This window comes from Mandrillus leucophaeus, unplaced genomic scaffold (genome assembly GCF_000951045.1).
Source record: "Mandrillus leucophaeus isolate KB7577 unplaced genomic scaffold, Mleu.le_1.0 Scaffold34, whole genome shotgun sequence".
NCBI lineage: Eukaryota > Metazoa > Chordata > Mammalia > Primates > Cercopithecidae > Mandrillus > Mandrillus leucophaeus.
The window spans coordinates 3,401,339-3,427,367 of NW_012103587.1; the positions used below are offsets into that span (position 1 = coordinate 3,401,339).

General features: G+C 40.8%; 1 protein-coding gene across 1 annotated transcript; it reads right to left on the reverse strand.

Annotated features, from left to right (window-relative positions):
* Positions 1-22,250: 22,250 nt before the first annotated feature.
* On the reverse strand, positions 22,251-24,096 carry LOC105545853 (putative uncharacterized protein FLJ46204; the record flags this gene model as incomplete). The annotated part of the gene is made up of 4 exons (XM_011988893.1): positions 22,251-22,352; positions 23,789-23,866; positions 23,998-24,036; positions 24,073-24,096. Coding segments are annotated over 4 exons (243 nt in total), but the record flags the coding sequence as incomplete, so codon positions are not given.
* Positions 24,097-26,029: the final 1,933 nt, after the last annotated feature.

Below are 26,029 nucleotides of genomic sequence, written 5' to 3' on the forward strand. Positions count from 1 at the left end.
AGGAACTGAGGATAAGAAGAGTTTTCTTACAGAGCGGACTTTAAATCAATGATATTGGAAGGTAGGTCTGTAAGAAATGAGAGAAAAATAAGCAAATCTGGCAATAGACTGTTTGAGGCCATTACAGGAAGAGAAAGTGAGAAAGAAGCTAGAGGAGAGGAGGGCAGTAGACAGGTAAAGGAGTGGTGGAGGCTGAGGCAGGAAGTGTGGTTGGTGCAGGTCAGTATGGTCCTAAAAGCCTCCTTAGAATTTTGGTCTGAGTGTGAGAAAAGGCAAAGGAGGTTTCTGAGCAGTGAGAAGGTGTGAGGCGATTCCTGCTTCCCAGGCTTCTCTGGCTACTTTGGGAAGCAGCTGTATGGAGAAGGAGGAGCAGGAGGAGGCTGTACTGTCTCCAGGATGGAGATGAGGACAGGGCACCACGGCAGTGTTAGACAAGTGAGGAGCTGTGGCTGGATTCTGGGTGTGGTTTGAATGTGGGGAAGCAAAAAATATTTGGGGAGGAATATTCCTGCCAGGATTGTGCAAAGAAGAATGCCCCTTAGGAATCTATGAAACACATTTCACTTATTTATGTAGCTACCTGGCTAGTCATGTCCCCCGATTCTGTGCTGCACAATTGGATGACAGATGCAGCCATTTATTGAGAGGAGAATGTTTGTAGGAGGAAATAAATTTGGAGAAGGGAAAACTAAGTGTATGAAAACTGCCTAAGTGGTAGAGGCAAAGTTCAATTTTAACTTGATTCATTTTCAGAAGGACCAGGGAAATCTAAACAGCAAAACCTTTGTACAAAAAAAAAAAAAAAAAAAAGAAAGGATAATAACATCAATACTAGTTCACCCCTACAAGGTGCTTAAATGTGCCAGGCGTAGGTAGAAAGACTTGACATGCATTAGCTCCCTTCATTCTCACAGCCAACACCATCATCCCCATTTAACAGATGGCAGAGGTGAGGCACTGGCTGAATGTGCTGTTTGAGATTAGTCACAGGGAGAAGGTGGAGGCACGATGTGCACCCAGGCAATGTGGGAAGACAATGTATTATTATTATTATTACTTGTCAACCTGTCAATTTTTCTCAAAGGTTTATTGACTTAAATTAAACATCCAAAACCTTCATTTCTTGGCTAAACAAATCTTTTCATGTTAGACATGCCAAGGTATAGTTGATCTCAGAGTATAGTGATTGATGAGGAATTCTGCATGAATCATCATTTTGAACTAATTCTACTTAATTGAATTTACAGCGTCATGTAGGTTGCTAACTCATTTGACATGAGCACAAGTAAGGTAGTTTCCATTGTTCCTAGGAAAAAAGTACCCTGCTATTTAAAAATTTAAAAATCTGTGTAAGTTTTAACTATATAGTATTACCCAAATATACATATATTTGGAAATTCTAAACTCCCCCTGATTTCTCAATTTTGTCTTTAAACTTAATTGTTTTTTCTCCCAAAACTCCAGAAGCTGACTCAGAGGTAACCACTGCTGTTACGACTTATTTTAAGGCAAAAGCTGATGAATTCAAACTCTTTTAAAATCCTCCCTTAGGCAAAGTTCTGAACTCTCATGACTTATTTTACTGACTTTTCCTTCAGATTTTAATTCAAATTTGGTGATATAGAGGAAGTGTTGTTGTGTGTTTTTTCAACCACCTTTCCACTGAGCCTTGTGAGCACTATTATGTAGGACAAAGTCTTGATTCTCGTTTTCTCCTGAAGAAAGGAGTCTGATACTTTCAAAAGAATCCATCTCTTGAATTGCATTCTCCACTGTCTCCAGTCGGAGGATGTATTTATGTTAATTCCACAGGAATGATTCAGGGATTTTTCATAGCCCTGGCCTTAGTTAAATGATCAGAGGTAGAAACTCTAAGGAAAGCTGCTATTTCACTATTTAACTTTTTATTATCCATGTGTCCAAATCTCCAAGGCATTTTGGTAAATAATTTTGCACCATTTTCCCCCATAAACAATAGGATTTTTTTTTTTTTCCCATGCCTGTCTCTCAGGTCTATGGACTATGGAATACACAGAAATTTCTCTGAAAAAAAGGCATCTTGAGGACAATTTTGGGAGAGAAGGTAGACCATGAGAAGAAAAAAGGACATTAAAAGATACTCCCAAGTCACTAAAATGTACTTGCTGATATCAGGGAAGTATTTTAGGTATCTTTACTTTTTACCGAATCCTTGGCTCATTATAGGTTCTTAAAACAAAGGAAGAATGAAGGAAACCTTCCTTTAAATGTTTCTTGACTTTTTCCCCCAGAGGCTTATACAAACAGAGCTGCCTGTGCCAATGCTGCTCTGGGATTTAAATGTATGAAGATATTTTAAAATATTTTCATGTTCAAAGAAAATAATGTCTGCGCTAGAAAAAAAGATTAACTGTATGTCAGGCACAATCTTGGGTGCTCTACATATTTTATGCATTGAATCACCCCAATAGTCTTTGGTTTTACCATTTTATAGATGATGACACTAAGGTTTAGAGAAGGTGAGTAAGTTACCCTGGGTCACAGGGAATGTTAGTGATGAGGTCAGGGTTTATACCCAAACCTTCTAAATTCAGAATTAGAGATCTTACTCATGAGGCTGTCTTAAAGCTGGCTATCTCATTGAACAAATTCAAAATGTTGCCACTTCCCTATCCACCCAAGCACAAATGATCAGTGAGTAGAAGATTAGAGGTAAGCGGAGGCCATTGTTATCTCTATTGCAAAGGGTCCCAGCCTTGAAAACATCACTAACAATTATACAAGTGACATTTAAAAATTTTTTTTCAGCCTCTTAAGGATATTCCCTTTGGTTCCTAAAATGCAGTTAGAAATTAGTTTCTGGATTAGTATCTTTGATTCCTAAAATGCAATTAGAAATTAGTATCTGGATGGCCTTAAAGACAACAATTGAAGTAGAAATTTCATCCACAGGAAAGATCAACAATGAAGATATAACAGCAAGCTTTCCTGGGGCCTGGAGGGAAGCAACACTCGGCGCTCACTTTTCTTGTATTCATGGGAAGAATGTATTTGAGATTCATACATATTTATATCAAGTAACATATTAGAGTAAATGTCAGTTTTTCACTATCTCTTTCTTTTTAACTTAACATGCAGAAAACTAAATGACCCATAAAGAAAAAGAAATGACTTTTTTTTATGCAAACATTTTAAAATCTAATAGAGCAGGTTATAAAGTGAGTTTGATGCATTTTCTTAACAGAGGTTATACAAGGTTTTATAAGGGTTTTGTTTGGTGTAGAGTGTTCAACATTTTATTCTTTCGCATTTAGAAATGTATTCATTGGGTGACTCATACTTCATAGCACTGTCATCTTCATAAATGTTTGCTGTACTAGGGTAAAGACTGAACACTAATAGATTTCTAAACCTATAAAGACTGTAACTGAGGAACAATCAGGACTATTCTTCCAAAGCTGTATTAGTCCATTCTCACACTGCTAATAAAGGCATACCCAAGAGTCAGTAACTTATAAAGGAAAGAGGCTTAATTGACTGACAGTTTAGTATTGCTGGGGAGGCCTCAGGAAACTTACAATCGTGGTGAAAGAGGAAGCAAACATGTCCTTCTTCACATGACGACCAGAGACAGAGGTGCCGAGCAAAAGGGGAAAAGGCTGTTATAAAACCATCAGATCTTGTGAGAACTCACTCACTGTCAGGAGAACAGCATGAGGGTAACTGCCCCCATGATTCAGTTACCTTTCACTGGGTCCCTCCCATGACAGATGGGGATTATTGGAACTACCATTCAAGATGAGATATGGGTCAAACCATATCAAAAGCTATCTGTAATTTTTATGATTAAAACTTTAATTCAAAGTTGAGGGCAGAGTGCTTAGCTAAGGGACATTTAATCATTATCTGGGTCTGCCATTTATTAGTTTAAATTAATTCTAGCTGCAAACACAAATACACCCTTAAATCTCTGTGGCTTAACCCAGATAGACTCCAGTTAGCTTCAGGAGTATGGAGAATTCTGCTCCACACAGTCACTGAGGTTCCAGGCTCCTTTCATTTTAGGGCTCCACTACCCGCTAAGGTCTTAACTGTCCTCGGCTGAGTTCTATATATCCCACCAGGTGGTGGGGAGACAAAACAAGAAGATTTTATGAACTAAGTCTAAAAGTAACACACATGACTTCTGCCACATTCCCTTAGACAGAACCTAGGTATATGAATTTGTCAAACTACAAAGGAGATTAGAACATGCAGTAGAGCTGTGTTCCCAGAAGAAAGTGCACTGGGTTTTGGCAGCCAGGTATCAGTATATTCCACAGTTTCCAGCTGTATATTTTGGTAGTAACCAGTGCTGTGAATTGACATTCCTAACACAACATGCAGAAAAAAGATGTTCCCAGTTTCTCTGACACAAGGATATGAACACATGAACTTGCTTGTACCATTCAGACACTTCAGCATAAGGCATGACTGAGCAGCCGAGAGAAGAAGCATAGAGCATCTGTTTTGCAGTTATAGATGTCAGAAACAACATATTTCTGGAGACATGGGTGGTGCTGGGGGCTTCCCCATTATGTCAGAGACATTGAGAGTCTCTTAGCAAGCAGGACTTAGGAAGGAGCTCTGGGGTGGGGGGTGTTCCCAGAAGCTCAGACTAGAATCTGTCTCCATTGACTCCAACAATGCTGTGAGCCTCTTCATAACCCTTAATACTGTGAACCACAAAAATTTGAGACAGGTCTCAGTTAATTTAGAAAGTTTATTTTGCCAAGGTTGAGGACGCCAGTCCATGACACAGCCTCAGGAAGTCCTGACGACATGTGCCCAAGGTGGTCAGGGCACAGCTTACTTTTACACATTTTAGGGAGAGATGAGACATTAATCAATACATGTAAGAAGTACATTGGTTCTGTCTGGAAAGGCAGGGCAACTCAAAGCAAAGGCAGGAAGACAGGAAGTGAGGAGGGGGCTTCCAGGTTACACATAGGTGAGAGAGGAATGAACCATTGCCTTGCATTCCTTTGAGTTTCTGATTAGCCTTTCCAAGGAGGCAGTCAGACATGTATCTATCTCAATGAGCAGAGAGATGACTTTGAATAGGAGACATATTCGCCCTGAGTAGTTCCCAGCTTGATGGGGCCCAAGATATTTTCCTTTCACAATAAATTCTTGCTGCTTCAACAAAAGTGAATCTTGTTTTCTGCAACTAAGAATGTTGTTTTTATTTAATTCATTTCACTTATGAAGAAAAAAAAAAAAGCAAAAATACACATGTACTTCAGTGTATAAGTCCAACCCTGTCAGACTTTGGACAGCAAAGGGATTTCACTAGAATGTTTTTATTAATTTATCTCCTAATATTAAAATATTGTGGGATTTCATCCAATATTTTGGTGTTTTACTTTCCTTGAAATATCAAAAGTTTTGGTATGTTTAAGAAACGTTCTAAGGGACCCGCTGAGGATTATTTATTCAATAATTGATATTTTTCTCACCAGAAAACATGCATTGGATGCCCCAGTGTTTCCCAGCCCTAGGCTATGTTCAGGGACTGAAGAAGTGAGTGGAGAAAAGGGAGAAAGAGGGGCAGACCTTTTCTTCCTGAACTGGTCGTTCTATCTGCTGCCATCTCATCTACTTAAGTTATCATCCAATAGTGACAAAATCTAACAGTTCGCCAGAGCTCACTCTACATAACAGCTTACTTTGACCAAGCATTCTCACAAATCATTAATTAATTGTCTCAAATCTCTGATACCTTTATAAGCATTATTATCCCTTCCTTTCAACCAAATGAGTAAGTGAGGCACAGAGAATTCAGATCACTTGACCAAGGCTAGGGTCACACAACTAGTAGGGGGAATAATTGGGATTCAAACTCAGCTCTAATCCTGGAATCCTGGACCCAACCATTATGTAAGAGGACTCCTGTCCTATCATCCATGGCATTGAAACCTAGATGTACATTGATAATCATTAGCAGAGTGTTCTAGAATCTTATGGATTATGAAAATGCAACTTGAAAACATTATTCTACAAGAAAGAAACCATACACCAAATGCCAAGTATTACATAGTTCCTGGAAATGTGAAATGTCTAGAATAGGCAAATCCATAGAGAACAGAAAGGAGATTAGTGGTGACCAGGAAAGAGGGGTTGTCAGGAATGGAGAGTGGCTGTTCATGGGTACAGAGGTAATAAGTGGTTCTGGAATTAGTGGTGATCGTTGCACAACTCTGTGAATATTCCAATAACTATTGCATTGTGCACTTCCTAGAGTTCAGGAATCTGCTGACACCCATCCCCATGAATGACCCATGAATTTTATGGTATGTGAATTACACCTCAATGAAGCTGATATTAATGAATGGAAGAAGGAACAAAAATTACATATTTTCAGTCTAAACAAAACAAAGAACAGTAAGGGTTGCGGAATTGTAGCTCCTGAGTCCTAATCCCACAGGCCAAGGGTACAGTTGGAGTCATTACGCAACAAACACATCTCCATTCCATGACCTTCCACTCCCTTATTAACCGCAAAGAGAGCTCCATGCACACCTGCCCAGGCACTGCTTTTCTGAATGGTCTCTCCCCATAGAACACAGACTATGAGCCTTGGAAGGTTCATCTTGATTTCTTCTGTTGAGCAATCTCATTTTGTGCAGTGCTTCTATGTTCTGTGTGTCTCTGAAATCCGATAGGGACTTGACCTCTTCAGACAGCAAGTGAATGAGGAATCCATCCCCAAGGAGGACTTACTTCTCCTGGTTGGATTTTTCCTCTTGGTGCACATGGAAGCTTTCACTTCGCTCTCGGTCTGTGATGATCGATGATGCCTCACATGTGTCTAATCCACGGTCATTCATGGGGATGGGTGTCAGTGGATTCCTGAACTCTAGGAACCAAGCAAGTGTCCACCCCGAGTGACCGTGTGTGGTGGTGTGGGTGCATCTTCACATAATTATACGAATCCTCATCCTTCCTGAGGCTGGGTAAGCCTCAGTACTAAGTATTCTTACTCATTTCCAGTGAACATCAGTTTTTAAAACTACCTCTTGGATACTTGAGGAGTGGCTTTATAATTGTTAAATTCTCTTAAATATATTCTTTGGCAATATCATGCTATTGAAAGGGCTTTACCATTTGAGACACAAGGTAATAAAGGTCTCACTAATGCCCATATGCCTCACTCTCCTTTTTATAAGGGATTTGGCCCAGCACCAGAGGAAAGCAATTGGGCAAAATACACAGAAATAACAACTACCAGCAGACATAGGCTCTCGTACTGCACTTCTGTGAACGTGGAAAATAACTGTTTTTCTGACGATGTGATTTCACACAAACCTTTCATTCTTAGAGGGACTTTATAAATAAAGAGGAGTTTGCCAATTATAGAGAATTCACTTAGGCTATCGAGGCTACTAAACTTGACCTTTAAACTTGATCAAAGAGAGGTAATAATTAGATCACAATCACTTATACTAGTTTTTACCTTCCCAAGATTTTAAAACATTTTCATAGGCATTATCTCTTTACCTAGAATATTCTCATCATACCCCTTATTTTTAGTAATTCCAGAATAATTCTAGTAACTCCAGTTATTAGAAATAAATTATTATTATTCTAATAATAACTCCACAATTAACTTTCAGCTGAAAGAATTCATTTTATAAACTTTAAGTTTATGAATACTTAAAACATCAATGATGTGGTAATATACTCATCATTACCTCATCATTGATGTTTTAAGTATTTATAAACAATTTCACTCCTCCTCCCAAAATTGTTCATAACCTCATCAAGATAAGCAGGAGGATTATAATTTTCTTCATTGAAAGATAAAAGAAACAAAAACAACAAAAAATAAAAACACAAATGATTAAAAGTGAAAAAGCCTAATTAGGAAATTAAAGAATTAAGATATGATTCATATACAAAATTCACACGGTTAAGCATTATTCAAAGTACACTTTTTGGGGAACAATTTGATGGAGATGTAAAGAATTCTGTGAAATATTGTGAGAAAGCTACTAGTTAATTTGTTTAGTCAGTTTGTCTTTCTATAAACATATATACCAATACTCCCATACTCCGATGAACCCACGTCAACATTTTCGCAGACATGATCTCTTAATGGTGAGATTATAGGGGATTTTTTTTCTTTGTAATTTTGTTTTGTTTTCTAAGTTTTTCCTGTTGATTAGACTTTCTGTTGATTAGGGAAGGCAAACTGTAAGATTGAAAACTGTTGGAATAGACTAGATTATAATATTTTATTTCTGCCTTATAGTGGCTCCAAGTTATACAGTAACTACAATAAGGTAGCTGGGAAAAGCCTGGACTTGTATGAATGTTTTGGAGAAAACATTGATAAATCACCTTTTCTCTCTTAATTCCTGATCATAGTTACTGCTCAGAGTTACCATGAAATAGTTCAGTCCATGATGTCCCATGCACCGTAGCACGGTACTCTTTCTGTCACTGCAATAGTCTGAATGTTTGTGTCCCTCCAAAATTCACATCTTGGAACCCCATTGAGATGGTATTAGTAAATGGAATTTTGGAGAAGAGATGAGGTCATGCGGGTGGAGCCTTCATGGGGAACTAGTGGCCTTATAAGAAGAAGCCAGAAAGTTGGCTCGCTGTCTTTCCACCATGTGAGGATACAACAAAAAGAAAGAAGTCCACAACCTGGTAGGGAGTCCTGACCAGAAGGCAGCCATGTTGGCATCCTAATCTCAGAATTTCTTGATTTCTGCCTTAATTTCATTTTTTTACCCAAAAGTCATTCTGGAGCAGATTGTTTAATTTTCATTTAATTGTATAGTTTTGAATGATCTTCTTGGTACTGATTTCTATTTTCATCACACTGTGGTCTGAGAGTATGATTGGTATGATTTCAGTTCTTTTGAATCTGTCAAGAATTGCTTTAGAGCATGTGGTTAGTTGTAGAGCATGTGCCATGTGCAGATGAGAAGAATGCATGTTCTGTTTCTTTGGGTGGAGTCAGAACTGTGAGAAATAAATGGTTGTTGTTTAAGCCACTCAGTCTATGGCAATTTGTTGTAGACTCCTGACCTGACTCAGGTAGTCATCATGCAAGTGTTCAAATCCCCATAATGCCCTGGGGCATGTTGTTTCCCAGCAGGCCATGCAGCACCATCTTGTTTCCCAGCAGGCCATGCAGCACCATCTTGTTTCCCAGTAGGCCATGTAGCAGGAAGTTGGTGCTCTCCTAGTGGGAAGGAGCCAACATCAATGTACTGCCTACTGCTGGGGACAATTCTCCAAGTAGCAGCCTTCTTTTTCATATCCACACCACTTAACAGCTTAACTGTTCATATTAGACTTCTGACTAACAGAGATGTCTCCCAAGATGGAAGTGCTGTTCTCTCCCACAGAACATTCTACAGGGGGCAGTCCAGGACCTCCTCTATCTTTTGCGGGTAACAGAATCTAGTTTGGTGCTCACCTATCTCCTTTCCTCTTCCCGGAAACATAGAATGTCTGCATTTGCCAGTCTTGCTCATGAGTTAGTGCCTTGTGACTGATTCTGTACGATTAACTATAAGTAGAAATAGTTTATGTTACTTCTAGGCCTGGTCCTAACATGCCTGTGAGGTCATAGTCATTGGCTCATTTTTTTTCCCCTCTTCTTTTAAAGAGACCTTGGAGGACATGTATTGTATCTGGCAGCTTCACAGAAACCTTTGAGACCTGAGTCACCCTTTGGAGGAGAGCTGTCAAAAAGAGCATGGTATCTTGTGCCTGTAATTCCAGCACTTTGGGAGGCCAAGGTGGGCAGATCACCTGAGGTCAGGAGGTGGAGAACAGCCTGGTCAACATGGTGAAACCCCATATCTACCGAAAATATAAAAATTAGCTGGGGGTGGTGGCAGGGGCCTATAATCCCAGCTACTTGGGAGGCTGAGGCAGGAGAATTGCTTGGACATAAGAGACAGAGGTTGCAATGAGTTGAGACCGTGCCATTGCACTCCAGCCTGGGCGACAACAGCCAAACTCCATCTTAAAAAAAAAAAAAAACAAAAAAAAAAAACCTGACCTCCTTTAGATTGTTAAGACACTGAAAAAGGCGTATTTGTTGCAGCAGCCTGTGTTCTTCACCCTGACTACACTTCTCTGCCCTCCTAAGGAAGGATCTTGTCTTCAGGTCCTCTAAATGCCTCCTCACAAGGCCAGAGCTCCTTGTAGAGTCACATTCATATTCTTGGCAGGTGAAAGGAAGAAGGATGCACCCTCCTGCTAAGTCGGCTACAATGAAAAGAGCCTTCAACTATTAGTTGAGTGTCTTCCACACTGACAATCAGAAGAAATAGTCTTGGGGTTTCAAAGTTGTTTAACCTTTAAAAGTGGTCCACGTATTTCTCAAATTTGAAAACCATGACCTTCGCTCACCTATTTTTCCCTATCTGTATTCCTGAATATTAGTTGTTTCAAAAAGAAGGAATATCTAAATGTTTCAGATTTATCCTAAAAGAAGTCTTGTCTCAATGCAGATGCAGACTGCTTAATTCTGTTTCTCCCTCTATGGTCAGGAGGAAAAAAAAAACCATTATGGGGTCAGTGTGTTCTGTGTGGGTCATCTGTGTGAGGTCATCATATTTTTCAACCTGGATCTCACCTGAGGATTCCAATGTTCTCTTGAAGCATTATATTTAATTCATTGTTAGTTATTTTAGGAAATATTTTCCTATAAGTATTTTCTTGGAACAAACAGTTTTATGAAAGTCCCTGTACCATATAATTTGCACTACAACTGAAATTACTTTTCTTCATAATAGTTAGATTTTTGCAGGTGCTTGTTTGTTTGGTGAACAGCTGTGGAACAGACAAATGATGCTTCTAGAAAATATGTTTTATTCCATGAGTAGCATTATTTGGGTTAGAACAAAATTTTTAATGAATATTGTCAAACTCTCAGCGTACTTATACCCTCCTTCTTTCTCAAGTTGTCATTCGGTTATAACCTAAGTTTGACTTTCTTTCACTTGTTCTTTCATTTCTTCAAGCATTTCCTTTTTGCTTACTATGTGTCGGATACTGATCTAAGAACCAGGGAGATCACGATAAATGATATGGGGTCTTAACTGAATGGAATAGGTCGGTGAAATTTCTTTTTTTAGAGTAAGACATAAAACTCAATATAGACTTAGGACTCAAAAAGAGTTCTCCTTATTAATTACAATAATTGCAATCACATCCAGTGGTGGAGGTAGCCTTTGTCAGGGATTTTGTGGGAGACTTGGAGTTGAGCAGCCAACCTCTCTGCTCCCAGCTAATGTGGGTTATCAAGGCATTTCCTAGGTTAGAATAGAAATGAGGCTTCCATAGCTGTCTCTTGGAAAGACCAAATATAGAAAGGGGCTTTGAATGCATGTCTGAGGTTGGCTAGATTCCAGCTGATGGAAATGGAAGGAAAGAGTGCTCCAGGCGTAGGCAGGAGAGTTTGAAAAAGCCTAGAGTGAAGAAATGACACATCTTGTTTACTGAATGTTGATGAGTCCAGTTTAGATGAGGAACAGGGGAGAACTGAGAGATGACAAGAAAATGTAGGCTACAGTCATACCGAATAAGGCTGGGATTTCAGACTGAGAGGTGGATGTGTAATTTTCTACTGGATAGAGAATATAGGGGTGATAAGGGGCACAGGTTTCCCTGACACTGGGCACTGAAATTTACTTGCAGTTGTTGCCTAGGAAACATGTATTTATTCTGTGCCTGTGCCTAGGTGTGTGTATGGGCAGGTCAAAATGTATGTGTATGCACGCAAACTTGTGCCTGTGCTTGTGTGATGTGTGTGTGACGACTTTGACGTCTAATTGATATCACTTCTACTTCTGAAACCCACTTCTCATTGAAGTCTCTGGTCTTAACAAGGGCATAAACCCCTGGGCCTCAGCTGTGCTGCCTGGTAATGGCTTTCTATTGAATGTACCGATTTGGTTCTCAAGGATCATCTGTTCTAAGACTCATGCTCTGATTTTTGAAATAAATGCACTTTTCAGAATATAATTTTTCATTAATGCTTGTTAAGTCCTAGAGGTGATCATTTTAAAGCTCCCCAAACCTACCACAGTTTGTCAGTCACCTGTAGCCCTCATTGGAAGACCAAGGGTCCTTCTTATGTTTTACAGGTTAGTGTTACCACTCACATCAATTCACATCATGCAAGTTACAGTATATTGCAATCAAATAAATTACAAATGGAGAAATAATAAACATGAACCCCCGCCCTGCAAGTGATCCTTATGTGGTCTCTATTCTTAATTTTTAGGATGGCTTTTATTTTAGAGAATTTTATGTTTTTCAGTAAATGAAATTCAATAAGCATATAATTTAAGGTGATCCAATATTTATAGCATTGTAAATATTTTCCTAGTTATACATTCACAAAGCAGAGTAAGCATATTACATATTACATGCCCTGTGCTTTGTTTTGACAAATAAGATTAACTTAGTTAACCAGGTTGTTTCTGGCATTTTTGTGCCCTAATTTCTGTGCATGTCACCAGGACTTCACATGGGATCTCCTGGTGCTTTGTTGTACTAATTAGCTGGTTTGAAACCATCTCACTCTGTAGAAGGCTTTCCCCAGTATTCTGAGAATCCTTTAGGTTTATGATCATATTACTGTTTTGTCTCCTATTTCTAAGCTTACTCTCTCTTTTGGTGTGGGTACAACCCAGGTTTTAAACTCAGCGCCTTCCTTCAATTTCACATAAAGCTTTACTTACACAAAGATTCTGCAAGTTATAACAAACTCTGCTGAAGTTGGATGGGGGATTAAAAAGACAAAGGGTGAACGTTGTGGAAATGCTGACAGTTGAAAAGTGAGCATGAGGCATCCCTGTTAATCAACTTGCATTTAAAACATCCTTTAGTCCCTTGGCCTTAGGGAAATGTTCTCAGACCACCTTGCTTCCAACTGTCTATGAGACTCCTGGTTTTGGTATGGCCACTAAGCCAGAATGTGCACAGCAAAAGGGAGTTTGGCAGAGAAGTCTAGTAGGGGCTGAAATTTGTATCATGCTCTGCTTCCTGATGTCCTGGTGTGGATGCCTCAGCCTGTAGGAAGATATGCTTTTTCTAAGGCACAAGAAGTAGCATGCAATAAACTAGAAAACCTAGAGGAGATGGATACATTCCTGGAAATATACAACCCTCCTAAATTAAACCAGGAAGAAATGGAAACTCTGAATAACCAATAGCAAGCAGTGAGATTGAAATGATAATTAGTAAGTTACTAACAAAAAAAAGTCCAGGACCAGACATGAATTATATCAGACATTCAAAGAAGAATTTGTATCAATCCTATTGACACTATTCCAAAAGATAGTGAAAGGGGGAATCCTCCCTAAATCATTCTATGAAGCCAGTGTTACCGTAATAACCAAAACCAGGAAAGAACATGACAAAAAGAGAAAACTACAAGCCAATATCCCTAATGAACATAGCTAACTGAACCCAATAGCACATCAAAAAGGTAATCCGCCGTGATCAAATGGGTTTCATACCAGGGATGCAGAGATGGTTTAACATATGCAAGTCAATAAATGTGATGCACCACATAAACAGAGTTAAAAACAAAAATCACATGATTATCTCAATAGATACAGAAAAAGCATCTGACAAAATGCAACATCTCTTTATGATTAAAACCCTCAGCAAAATTGGCATAGATGGGACATAGCTTAAGGTAATAAAAGCCATCTATGACAAACCCACAACCAACTTTATAATGAACAGGAAAAAGCTGAAAGCATTCCTCTTGAGAACTGGAACAAGACAAGGATGCCCACTCTTACCACTTCTATTCAACGTAGTACTGGAAGTTCTAGCCAGAGCAATCAGACAAGAGAAAGAAATAAAGGGCGTCCAGATTGGTAAAGAGGAAGTCAAACTGTCACTGTTTGCTGATGACGTGATTGCACACCTAGAAAACCATAAAGACTCATCCAAGAAGCTCCTAGAACTGGTAAATGAATTCAGCAAAGTTTCAGGATACAAAATTAATGTACATAAATCAGCAGCTCTTCTATACACCAGCAGTGACCAAGCTGAGAATCAAATCAAGAACTCAACCCCTTTTACAATAGCAAAACAAAACAAAACAAAACAAAACTTAGGAATATACCTAATCAAGAAGGTGAAAGACCTCCACAAGGAAAACTATAAAACACTGCTGAAAGATACCGTAGACAATATAAACAAATGAAAACACATCCCATGCTCATGCATGTGTAGAATCAACATTGTGAAAATGACCATACTACCAAAAGCAATCTACCAATGCAATGAATTCTCATCAAAATACCACCATAGTTCTTTGCAGAACTACAAAAAACACTCCAAAAATTCATATGGAACCATAAAAGAGCCCACATAGCCAAAGCAAGATGAAGTAAAACAACAACAACAACAACAAAATCTGGAAGCATCACATTGCCTGACTTCAAACTAAAGTATACAACCATAGTCACCAAAACATCATGGTACTGGTATAAAAATAGGCACATAAACCAATGGAACAGAATAGAGAACCCAGAAATAAAGCCACATACTTGCAGCCAACTGATCTTCAACAAAGCAAACAAAAACATACAGTGGGGAAAGGATAGCCTATTCAACAAATGATGCTGGGATAATTGGCAAGCCACGTGTAGAAGAATGAAACTGAATCCTCATCTTTCACCTTACACAAAAGTCAATTCAAGATGGATCGAAGATTTAAATCTAAGACCAAAACTATAAAAATTCTAGAAGATAACATTGGAAAAACCCTTCTAAATATTAGCTTATGCAAAGATTTCATGGCCAAGAACCCAAAAGCAAATGCAGCAAAAACAAAGATAAATAGAGGGAACTTAATTAAACTAAAAAGCTTCTACACAGCAAAACAAATAATCAGCAGAGCAAATAGACAACAAAGAGAGTGGGAGAAAATCTTCACAATCTATGCTTCTGACAGAGGACTAATATCCAGAATCTACAAGGAGCTCAAACAAATTAGCAAGAAAAAAAAAAAATCCCATTAAAAATTGGGCTAAGGACATGAAGAGACAATTCTCAAAAGAAGATACACAAATGGCCAACAAATGTATGAAAAAATGCTCACCACCACTAATACCAGGGAAAAGCAAATCAAAACCACAATGTGAGACCACATTATTCCTGCAAGAATGGCCATAATCAAAACAATTTTTTAAATTGATGTTGGCTTGGATGTAGTGAAAAGGGAACACTTTTACACTTCCAATGGGAATGTAAACTAGTACAACCACTATGGAAAACAGTGTGGAGATTCCTTAAAGAACTAAAAGTACATCTACCGTGTGATCCAGCAATCCCACTACTGGGTATCTACCCAGAGGAAGTCATTGTATGAAAAAGATACTTGCACATGCATGTTTATAGCAGTACAATTTGCAATTCCAAAAATATGGAACCAGCCCAAATGTCCATCAATCAGCAAGTGGAAAAAGAAAATGTGATACACAAACACATACACACACACACAAACACACACACACACACCATGGAATACTACTCAGCCATAAAAAGGAACAGAATAATGACATTTGCAGCAACCTGGATGAAATGGGAGACCATTATTCGAAGCAAAGTAACTCAGGAATGGAAAGCCAAACATCATGTATTCTCATAAGTTGGAGCTAAGCTATGAGGATGCAAAGGTAGAAGAATGATACAATGGACTTTCCAAACTTGGGGCAAAGGGTGGGAGAGGGGTGAGAGATAAAAGACTACACACTGGGTACAGCGTACACTGCTTGGGTGACAGGTGCACCAAAATCTCAGAAATCACCACTGATGAGCTTACTCATGTACAAAAAATTAATTAATTAATTAATTAATTTAAAAGTGCCATGCAAACTGGCCCTTCTCTGCCCATTGTATGCTCTATTCTTCCTTGAAATCTTAGAAGTAGTGCCAGTTTCTTCATTTACTCAGGAAGAGCAGCCAAGCAATGCTTTCTGTTTTGCCTGTTTGCTCATTTGCTCTTCTGCTAATGCGCATACTGGCAAGACATTCAGTCCAAATACTTATCTAGGTACCTTTTGAAGCAGAGTTTCCTTCCTTAGAAGACTTTTGCTGCTACCTGTTAAGGCGATAAGCCTTGGTTACCATGCTTTTCTTTGCTTATTTATTCTCTCTCTCTTTGGCTGCCTAGTTGAGGCCTGATTAATGTTCATTCTTATTTTTTTTTTCCTCTTCCCATGAGTAGTTTGGACGTTTGATTTTGTATTTCTGTTCTTCAAGTAGTTGAGTTTTGCTTTGTTATATGGTGTTATTCCTCTAAGTTCTGATTATAACTTTTTGATTGTCTTACTTGTGCTAGGGTGCACTGAATGCCTGCTGGAGGAGGGGGTTGTGCAGGCCCCGCCTCAACACACACACACACACACACACACACACACCCACAAACACTGTAGGTCTCCAATTTTCTGAGGCAGCTTTTCATTTATTTTCCTCTATCTCCAGTTCCTTTGTGCTTCTTAATTGTCCCCACCCGAGCAAAGCCTGGAGGTCTGCCCAGGGTTCCATCCCCCAGAGAGGTCTGAGGTCACACCTGCAAGGAGCTGGAGCTTTCACACAGGTTCATAAAGCCTTCTGACTAGACACTTCCTTTGCAACAATTGCAGCAATTTATGACTTTAAATACAGTGTGGAAAACATCAAAACAAACCCTTTGCATAGACATTCTTTTTCATGGCTTGCCTACAGCTGTCTTGCAGTGAGGCAGGAAATGATACTACCTGCTTTGACTATTTTTACTTTTCGTAATGCCTAGAAATAAGCTAGTTTAAAGAGTTGTATGGACTAAAATGTTTTATCAAAAGCTATTTCCAGTATGAATGACTTTTAATGTCTCAATTCTAAGATTTTTTGAGTTTTAGCACTGATATTTTAGTTTTGCATTGTTAATTTGTTTTATTGATATTAAACATTTATATTGTATTGCTTGAAGTTGTTTGGAAGTTGACTTGAAATGGAAATTGTCAAGTAAAGTTAGGTAATGGGATTGCACCAGATTGCTGTGTGCAGCGATTTTATGATTTCCCTTTTTCCCCTTTGAGTCAACTGTATTCTGATGAATCTGGACCAAGTCTGTGAAAATTCCATCTGAGCAGGGAAACAGAATAGGGTGATAGTTACTTTACTCTGAAGAGGCATGACCCACAAAGGGCTGCTGCAGAGGCTTGTTCATGTTATTCCCTGACCAACACTAAGAAGTGATACGGGAGCTACAAAGAAATTATTTAGGCAGTGAGTGAGTGGAAGAGGGTCCTTGGTAAGGCTTCCCGTTTAACAAAAAGCACACCCTACATCATTGCTTTTCTAACAAAAAGCAACCTGTACGACTGAGCTGCAGACGTACATAAGCAAACTGGAAGCTTGCATAAGTAAATGCCGGCAGTTGTGTCAATAGAAAAGGGATACCTGGAAGCCAGGTATATTCAACATGGAGGGTACCTCTTTCCTTTTCTTTGTCACCACGTGTGCAGTAAAAAGCAGGCAACATGGTGCTGGCCAGATAGAGAACCCATCTGCATAATAAAGGAGTAGGGTGGGATGGCCAGCTTCTTTGCAAGCTATGCAAACGGCACACCTGGTCTGAACAGTCTCTAGTGTTCTATATTCATCACGCACCCCTCCTCAAGCTCAACTATAAAACCCCATGCCTTTCACCATGGAACCTGAAGACCCCGTGGGGAGCACCTCTCGCTTTGCAGGAGAAAGAGCTTCTTTTCTCTTTTCTCTCGTCTATTAAACCTCTGTTCTTAAACTCACTTCTCATGTGTCCACGTCCTCGATTTCCTTGGCATGAGATGAAAAACACTGGGGATTTACCCCACACAATGATGATGCTATGATCGTGTATGTGAATGGTGCCTCCTTATTTGAGTAGTGCACAACCTATGCAACTGTATCTGGTGACCTTTGCAACACTTCCATTTCTGGCCTTTTCTCAGTATGCTTTTGTTATTTCCTCACTTAGAAAGCCCTCATGCATCAAATACAGAAGTGTCTACTGAGAACCCGCCTTGCAACTGTCCCTTTGTTGGGATCTAGTGACAGATCCATGAACATAATATTGTCTCAAACTTCAAAGATTTCCAGTCTGCTGCAAGAGGCAGACTAGTAAACAGAAACTTTCTGTTAGTTATTGGCAAAGAAATGGTACACTGGGAGCTAAACTTCTGGTGGCAAGAAGTAATAGAAAACAGATTCCTCACCCCTGAGCTGTGAGACAGGCCACATGGACATTTCAAATCCAATTAACAATGACCAGTGAGGTGACTCGGCTTTGTCAAAGGTAAGTCAGGATGGGGCAACAGAGGGCTGGAAAGGGGGGTATATTTGGACGGAGCTGGGCTTCTGGTTTCACCTCACCTCCAGCAGGAAGCACGGGGAGCCAGCCCCTAAGCCCAGGCCAGTAAGAGCAGCCCCACCAGCACTTGCAGGCCTGGCCACGTGTCCCATGCAGCGAGGCAGCCACAGAGGACAGGTGCCCGACTCACACTGAGAAGGCAAGGAAAAGCTAGGGATGGCTGAACAGAGGGCTGCACCAGGGGGAACAGCGGAGAGAATGTGTCCCTTTGTTGTGGGCTAAAGTTGTGTGACTCTTGGGAACCACTGTAGACCCCACTATAGATGTAAAAATACCTGCCTTGGGATGCTTAGAATGAAGTCCTGCCCAAGAGGGCAGCATGCCTGGGCAGAAAAGACACCAACTATTTTGCTGGTGGCAGAAGCGGAGGGGGCTAGAAATAGATCACAGAGGAAAGAAATTCATTTCTTTCTTTCACACATAAATTGTGTTTCACAAGGAAACACAATTTGTGTGATTTATACAAATTGTAGATCACAATTTACCTGTTCCAAGAAAATTTGGAGGGATGGCGAAGGGGTAGAGTTTCGAGACAGATAATCTAGGTAAGAATGATCCAGACTGAGTGCAGTGGCTCACGCCTGTAATCCTAGCACATTGGGAGACTGAGGTGGGCAGATCACCTGAGGTCCAGAGTTTGAGACCAGACTGGTCAACATGGGTAAACCCTGTCTCTACTAAAAATACAAAAATCGTCTGGGTGTGGTGGCGGGCTCCTGTAATCCCAGCTGAGGTTCCCGAGGCTGAGACAGGAGAAACATCTGAACTCAGGGGATGGAGGTTGCAGTGAACCAAGATCGCACCACTGCACTCTATGCACTCTAGCCTGGGTGAAAGAGTGAAACTCCTTCTCAAAAAAAAAAGAAAGAAAAGAAAAGAATGATCCAAACTAAATCAGGTGTCCTGCAGTAGAGAGAATGGTCACTCCAGCACACGTTCAAGAAAGAGTTAGGAATAAACATCACCCCGCATTCAACCTTCAGGATCCCCTTCTCCAGGAAGGTCTCCAGGGGGTTCCCATCTTCTTCCTGCTTCCTGCACTTTGAGTGTGAAATATTTTATTTATTAAAATTAACATTTGAATTTTAATATTTAGTATACTTCATTGAGTCTGAAATACCAACTATAAATTATAATATTATTTTTATGAACTACAAAGAATGCTGTCAATTCTCATTCAGACACCATTCAAACATAAGATAGTTTGCAATTTCTGTGATCTTAAGGTGTGACAAAACATGAATTTTAGAATGACTGCAATATGTTGTTACTTTGATTTTTATGTTTACGAGATTTCTCTCTCCAGCGAATCTATGAGTTACTTAAGAACATGGAACATGATTTATATCGCTGTAAATGTGTAGAATAGGTGGTAAACTCATGGATAACAGATTATTTGAACTATAAATCAGACCACTTGAAAGGAATATCAAATATTTTAACATGTCATGAGGCACTCTCACCATTTTAATATGAAAATGTAAATTTTTAAAAAGAAAACCTGAAAAGGAAAAAAAATGGCAAGGATAATTGCATTAAAAACATCAAAGTTGGGCAATTACAAACGTACAGATTCTAATAACCCAATAAGTCTTGTTATATAAACAATTCCCCAACCATTTCCCATGGTATTAGTCATGGTTCTCTACAGAAGCAGAACCAATAGGGTGTGTGTGTGTGTGTGTGTGTGTGTGTGTGTGTGTGTATACAGTCTGCCCTTTGCAAGCTGGAGACCCAAGAAAGCTGGGGGTATAGTTTGAATCCCTGAGAGCCAGAAGCCGATTGTGTAGATTGAAGTCTGAGTCTGGAGGTCTGGGAACCAGGAGCATAGAGGGCAGAAGATTAACGCCCCACCTTAAGCATCAGGTGAAGTTAATTCAATTTTCCTCTGCCTTTTTTCCAATGTAGGCCCTCTGTGTATTGGACCATGTCCACCCACCATGAGGAGAATATCTACTTAGTTCACCAATTCACATTCTAGTTTCTTCTAGAAACACCCTCACCGACACACGAAGAATAATGCTTAACCAATGCATTAGTCCATTCTCACACTATTGTAAAGAAATACCTGAGACTGGGTTATTTATAAAGAAAAGTGGTTTAATTGTCTCACAGTTCCACAGGTTGTGCATGGCAGCTTCTGAGGAGGCCTCAAGACACTTTTAATCATGGTGAAGGCAAAGGGGAAGTAGGGACATCTTACATGAGCAGAGTGGCAGGAAGAGCGAGATGGGGGAGGTGCCACACACTTTGAAACAACCAAATCTGGTGAGAAGTCACTCACTGGACAGTACCAATGGGGGATGGTGCTAAACCATTCATGAAGACTCCATCCACTCCCATAAGCCAGTCACCTCCCACCAGGTTCTACCTCCCACATTGGGAATAGTAATTCAACATCAGATTTGGGTGGAGACACAGATCCAAACCATATCAGCCTGCTATCTGGGCATCTTATGGCCCAACCAAGTTGACACATAAAAGCAACCATCACAATCACATTTCTCTACTCAGAGATAAGCATTTTCTCTTTTAAGTTATTTTGTTTTTAAAATGGTTTCTACATCATAATATATTTTGATTATATCCCTAGGTCTTCACCTCTGCTTTAATATTTTCTTCTCTCTACATAGCCTCTAATTTCTAATAAGGGGATCCTTTTACCTCTCCAATTCAAATGATTTCTGTAGACTTCAATCCTCTTTGCAATACTAGCTCAGTAACTATGCTAAACACTCACTCACTCAACTCGTGGAAAATGATACATCTGCCAAATGATAGGTTTTTGGTATGTTTTACAAGTTTTACACGAAATAAGCTCAAAACGTGTTGGAGAAGTTGAAAAGAAACATTACAGGGAAAGTTTCTACCCCTCCCTTTCTCTGCTTTGCAGTGTTTGGTCTATGGGAGAGAGAAGAAAAGAGAAAGAGAGAACAAAAACGGGAAATGGTACTCTAAATATGATGAATTCACCTTTGTGGATGATAAATCAGCCATCTTTTAAAATTATAATCCTCTATTTGCATTTTCTAAAGACACATATTGTTTCAGTCTAACAACTTCACCCTTTTTCTAAAGCTATAACCTCACTTTTATTTTCCTAAAAGTTGCCTTTTATACTTTCTTAGAAACTCAAATTTTATCTTAAATTTACAGTGATTGCTATCTTGTTCCCTGAAAAACGAGGGTTAAGCTCAGATGACTGAGCTCACGAGATCTCACACAAAGAGATTAATTGCCACCACTCTAAGGACTTGAGTAGAGTATGAGATGAGTAATCCGCAGAAGGCGGAGGAAACCAGAGCTGGCAGCGTTTCAGCGGTCGCACATCTGGGCATTTGTAAATATTCTCGAGCTGGAATGGTAAATTGGGAGCAACCATCTGGATATTTGGCTAAAATTTTCATTTTTTTTAGATGGATTTTTAAGACCGCTATATAAAACCTTCCAGCTTTTCTCTTCATTCTTCTAGTTTTTAGTAGCAGGAGGGCATGTTGCAATAAATTCCACAATATTTTAACAATTGCGATAGTGGGTCTCTCCCTATCCCACAACTGCCTGTAGCTTGTGATTACACAAGTCTATTGGATTTAAACTTTGATATGCTTCTGTCCCCCAGGCTGAATTTTCTTTTGAAGTTTCCATGAAGTTAATACTGATCTTGTTCTTAAAAAAAGTGTCTGGGATTTACCTTCTAGATGGGTGTCTCTACCACAGACAATCTTTTTGGTAAGATTCCAGTTCCTCTCTGTTGCTTCTATTCCTAGATGCTTTTTGTTTTGTTTTGTTTCGTTTTTTTGTGTGTTTGAATTTATAAAGTTGTTCTGAAATGTCTTTAGACCCTTAATGCCATCAGCACCTTTAAGGAGATTCTAAACACGTCTTTCTCTAAACTGGAGGGACGCCGTGGTGACCCCAGTGCCACGATGGGTGGAATCTGCTCCAAAATAATTCAACCAGCGCAAACTGTGGGTTTAAGTCTCTTGGCACATTGGGTTTACTTGCAATCCCTAGGGGGAGGGGTGCATCTTTGTCCCACGAAGCCTGCCCTCAGGAAGCAAGGAACGTTTCCCTTTTAGTGTTTGCTGCCTCAGCCTGGGTCGTCTTTGTGACTTCTTGAGCAGGCTAAAATGCGTGGGTGAGTCCAACTGAATGTCTTTCTTCATGACAGCCACCGACAAGGTGAATGGAAAAGAAAATGGAAAAGAGAGAGGGTGTATTAGTCTGTTTTCACGCTACTGCTAAAGACATACCAGAAACTGGGTAATTTATAAAGTAAAAGAGGTTTCATGGATTCACAGTTCCATGTGGCTTGGGAGGTCTCACAGTCACGGCGGAAAACGAAAAGCACTTCTTACATGGCTGTGGCAAGACAGAATCAGACAGCCAAACAAACATTTTATAATGGTTTCCCCTTATAAAACCATCAGCTCTCGTGAGGCTTTTTCACTATCACGAGAGCAGCATGAGGGAAACCACCCCCATGTTTCAATGATCTCCCACCGTCCCACCCACAACACGTGGGTATTATGGGAGCTATAAGTCAAGGTGAGATTTGGGTGGGGATACAGCCAAACCCTATCAGAGGGAGTGAGAGAGACACAGAGAGAGAGAGAGAGAGAGAGAGAGAGAGAGAGAGAGAGAGAGAGAAACTGTTGATCCAAAGTAGCGTAATTATTAAAAGAGCAAAACTTTTGCTGTTGTCAGATGATACTAGAAAATAGCATGCATCCGGCATTATTGAAAATGCATGGTTCCTGTTACATGACCAAAGCTCAAGCCTTTTTAAGCATTAAACCCCCTTTTCATCCTTATAAATGGGGATAGCACCAAAAACCAATTTAAGCAGAGTAAAGCAAGTATGTGAGCGTATAGATGTGTGCCTCTGTGTGCATGTGCCTGCGTGTGTGCCTCTGTGTATGAATGTGTGTGTGCCTGTGTGTGCACGTGTGTGTGCCTCCGTGTGCCTGTGTCTGTGCATGCACATGTGCATGGGCCTGTGCGTGTACCTGTGTATGTGCCTCTGGGTGTGCCTGTGTGTGTGCATGTGTGTGTACCTGTTTGTGCTTGTGTGTGTGCCTGTGTGTGTGCATGTGCATATACTTGTGTGTGCCTGTGTGTGCGCCTCTGTGTGTGCCTGTGCGTGTGCTTCTGTGTGTGCCTGTGCGTGTGCCTCTCTGTGTGCCTGTGTGTGTGCTTCTGTGTGTGCATGTGCGTGTGCATGTGTGTGTGCTAGTGTATGTGCCTGCGTGTGTGCTTGTGTGTGTGCCTGTGTGTGTGCCTGTGCATGTGCTTGTGTGTGTGCCTCTGTGTGTGCATGTGTGTGCCTGTGTGCCTCCGTGTGTGCACATGTATGTGCCTGTGTGTGTGCATGTGCATGTGCGTGTGCCTGTGCATGTACTTGTGTGTGTGCATGTGCATATGCCTCTGTGTGTGCATGTGTGTATGCTTGTGTGTGTACCTGTGTGTGCCTCTGTGTGCCTGTGTGTGTGCATGTACCTGTGTGTGTGCCTGTGTGTGTGCATCTGCACATGCCTGTGCATGTGCTTGTGTGTGTGCATGTGTGTGTACCTGTGTATGTGCCTGTGTGTGCATGTGTGTGTGCATGTACCTGTGTGTGCCTCTGTGTGTGCATGTGTGTGTGCCTGTGTGTGTGCCTCTGTGTGCATGTGCCTGTACCTGTGAGTGTGCCTCTGTGTGTGCATCTGCACATGCCTGTGCGTGTGCTTGTGTGTATGCCTCTGTGTGTGCATGTGTGTGTGCCTGTGTGTGTGCCTCTGTGTGCATGTGCATGTACCTGTGAGTGTGCCTCTGTGTGCATATGCGCATGTCTGTGCGTGTGCATGTTTGTGTGCCTGTGTGTGCATGTGCACGTGCCTGTACATGTGCTTGTGTGTGTACCTGTGTGTGTGCCTCTGTATGTGCCTCTGTGTGTGCATGTGTGTGTACCTGTGTGTGCCTCTGGGTGTGCCTGTGTGTGCCTGTGCATGCGCCTGTGCATATGTGTGTGTGCCTGTGTGTGTGTACACATGTAGCTCACAGCCATTGCTGTGAACTCTGGACCTTGGTGACTTTGCTGTGTCCTTTGCTGTACCCAGCGGTGATCTCTGTCTCTGTTTTCCTAAATTTCATCTCTCGCTAAGTTAATAAGTGCTTTGAGTGCTTCTTTTCCATGTCTATGTGTGTTCATGCTCATTCTACCACCTGTTATCACTCCTCACTGCTCTCAGCAGACCCCAAATCGTCATCTTTTTCAGGAAATCCTAGATCAGGAATAAACCTCAGCATATTGAGAACTGTGTCCTCTGAGTTAGATAAGAACGAAGAGGAAACATTATCCAGAGTTTCATAACACAGGGTCCATAGATGTCTTTAGGATGGATAAAATCATATAAAATCATAAATCATATGTGAAGAGTGTGTGTGTGATCATATTATTGAATGAACCTAGTGAGGTTAAATAAGAAAAAGTAAATTTGTTTTTTATCTCAACAGGAGCACCCCTAAGCTATGTTCGGCCTTTGTACTGAGAGAGGAAGTTGCATCTCTGGGTGGACACAGCCTGTGGCTCCTGTTGTACAAAGGTAAAGACTTCCTTTGCACCAAGGGACGGGGGTGGTGAGCAGAGCAGGCTGGATTTCTCCATCAGCCCTCCTCCTTGTGTAGTCAGTCATTGTACACCCTGAACAACCTTCTCCACAACCCCCATTTCTCACTATTCACTTTCAACACGCCTTAAAGGATCCAGTCCTTCACCAGCCCGGGAGGGGTCTCTGCCAGACTCGATGGCTTCTCTGGCCTGTTTCCCTCATGGGGGCGATCTTGTAGCTTATGCAAGGTCTAGTCTATGGGAATAGTAAAACCCCAGGCTTCCCCAGTCTCAGATCCTCTTCCGTGCACACCACGTGCTTGTCTGAGACCTGGAACCCGAAGCTGGAAGAGACATGGTCAGCTTTTTCTCTATTTTTTCCACGTGCTGTTCTTCTCCTGCTTCTCATTCACCAGTGGTTTTGATCCTTGCAGGGCCAGGCCCAGGAGAAGAATGGATTGGAGAAGGGACACCATGTTTCACAGCTGTGACATTTGCCATCGGGCCTCAGGACACCCAATGGCAGAGGTACCGTTACTGACTTTTACATTGATTGGTGCGTTAGTGTTCTTGGATGTTCCTCCCCCAGCATCCTCCAATGCATGTCCATCACTGTGCGTCCTGCTTCTCTCTCAGTCTCCGGAACTGCCCTGCCCTCCCTGTGCAGACTCTAAATGTCAGGGTGTCTTAGCATCCCCCACACAGTTCACGTGGATGAAGTGAATTTTAGATGCCCCAAGCCAACTCCCTACCATGGGCCCCACAACAGGACACAGAAAACACACACCTGGAAACCAACATTGCAGGAACTCCTAGTTTGCCATCAGGTTGGCAAAAGAAACCTGTCTTTCACCCTTAAACCTTTCCCAGAGACATATTAAATACCTGTCCTCACTTTTCCCAGAGTCTGGTGATGTATGCAATATCCTCTGAGTTCTCACTTGCCGTTAAGTGAAGGGAAAACAACTCCCCAAGAAAGGTTAGGAAACTGTAATTCATGCAGCCTATGCCATCAAAAGAAATCC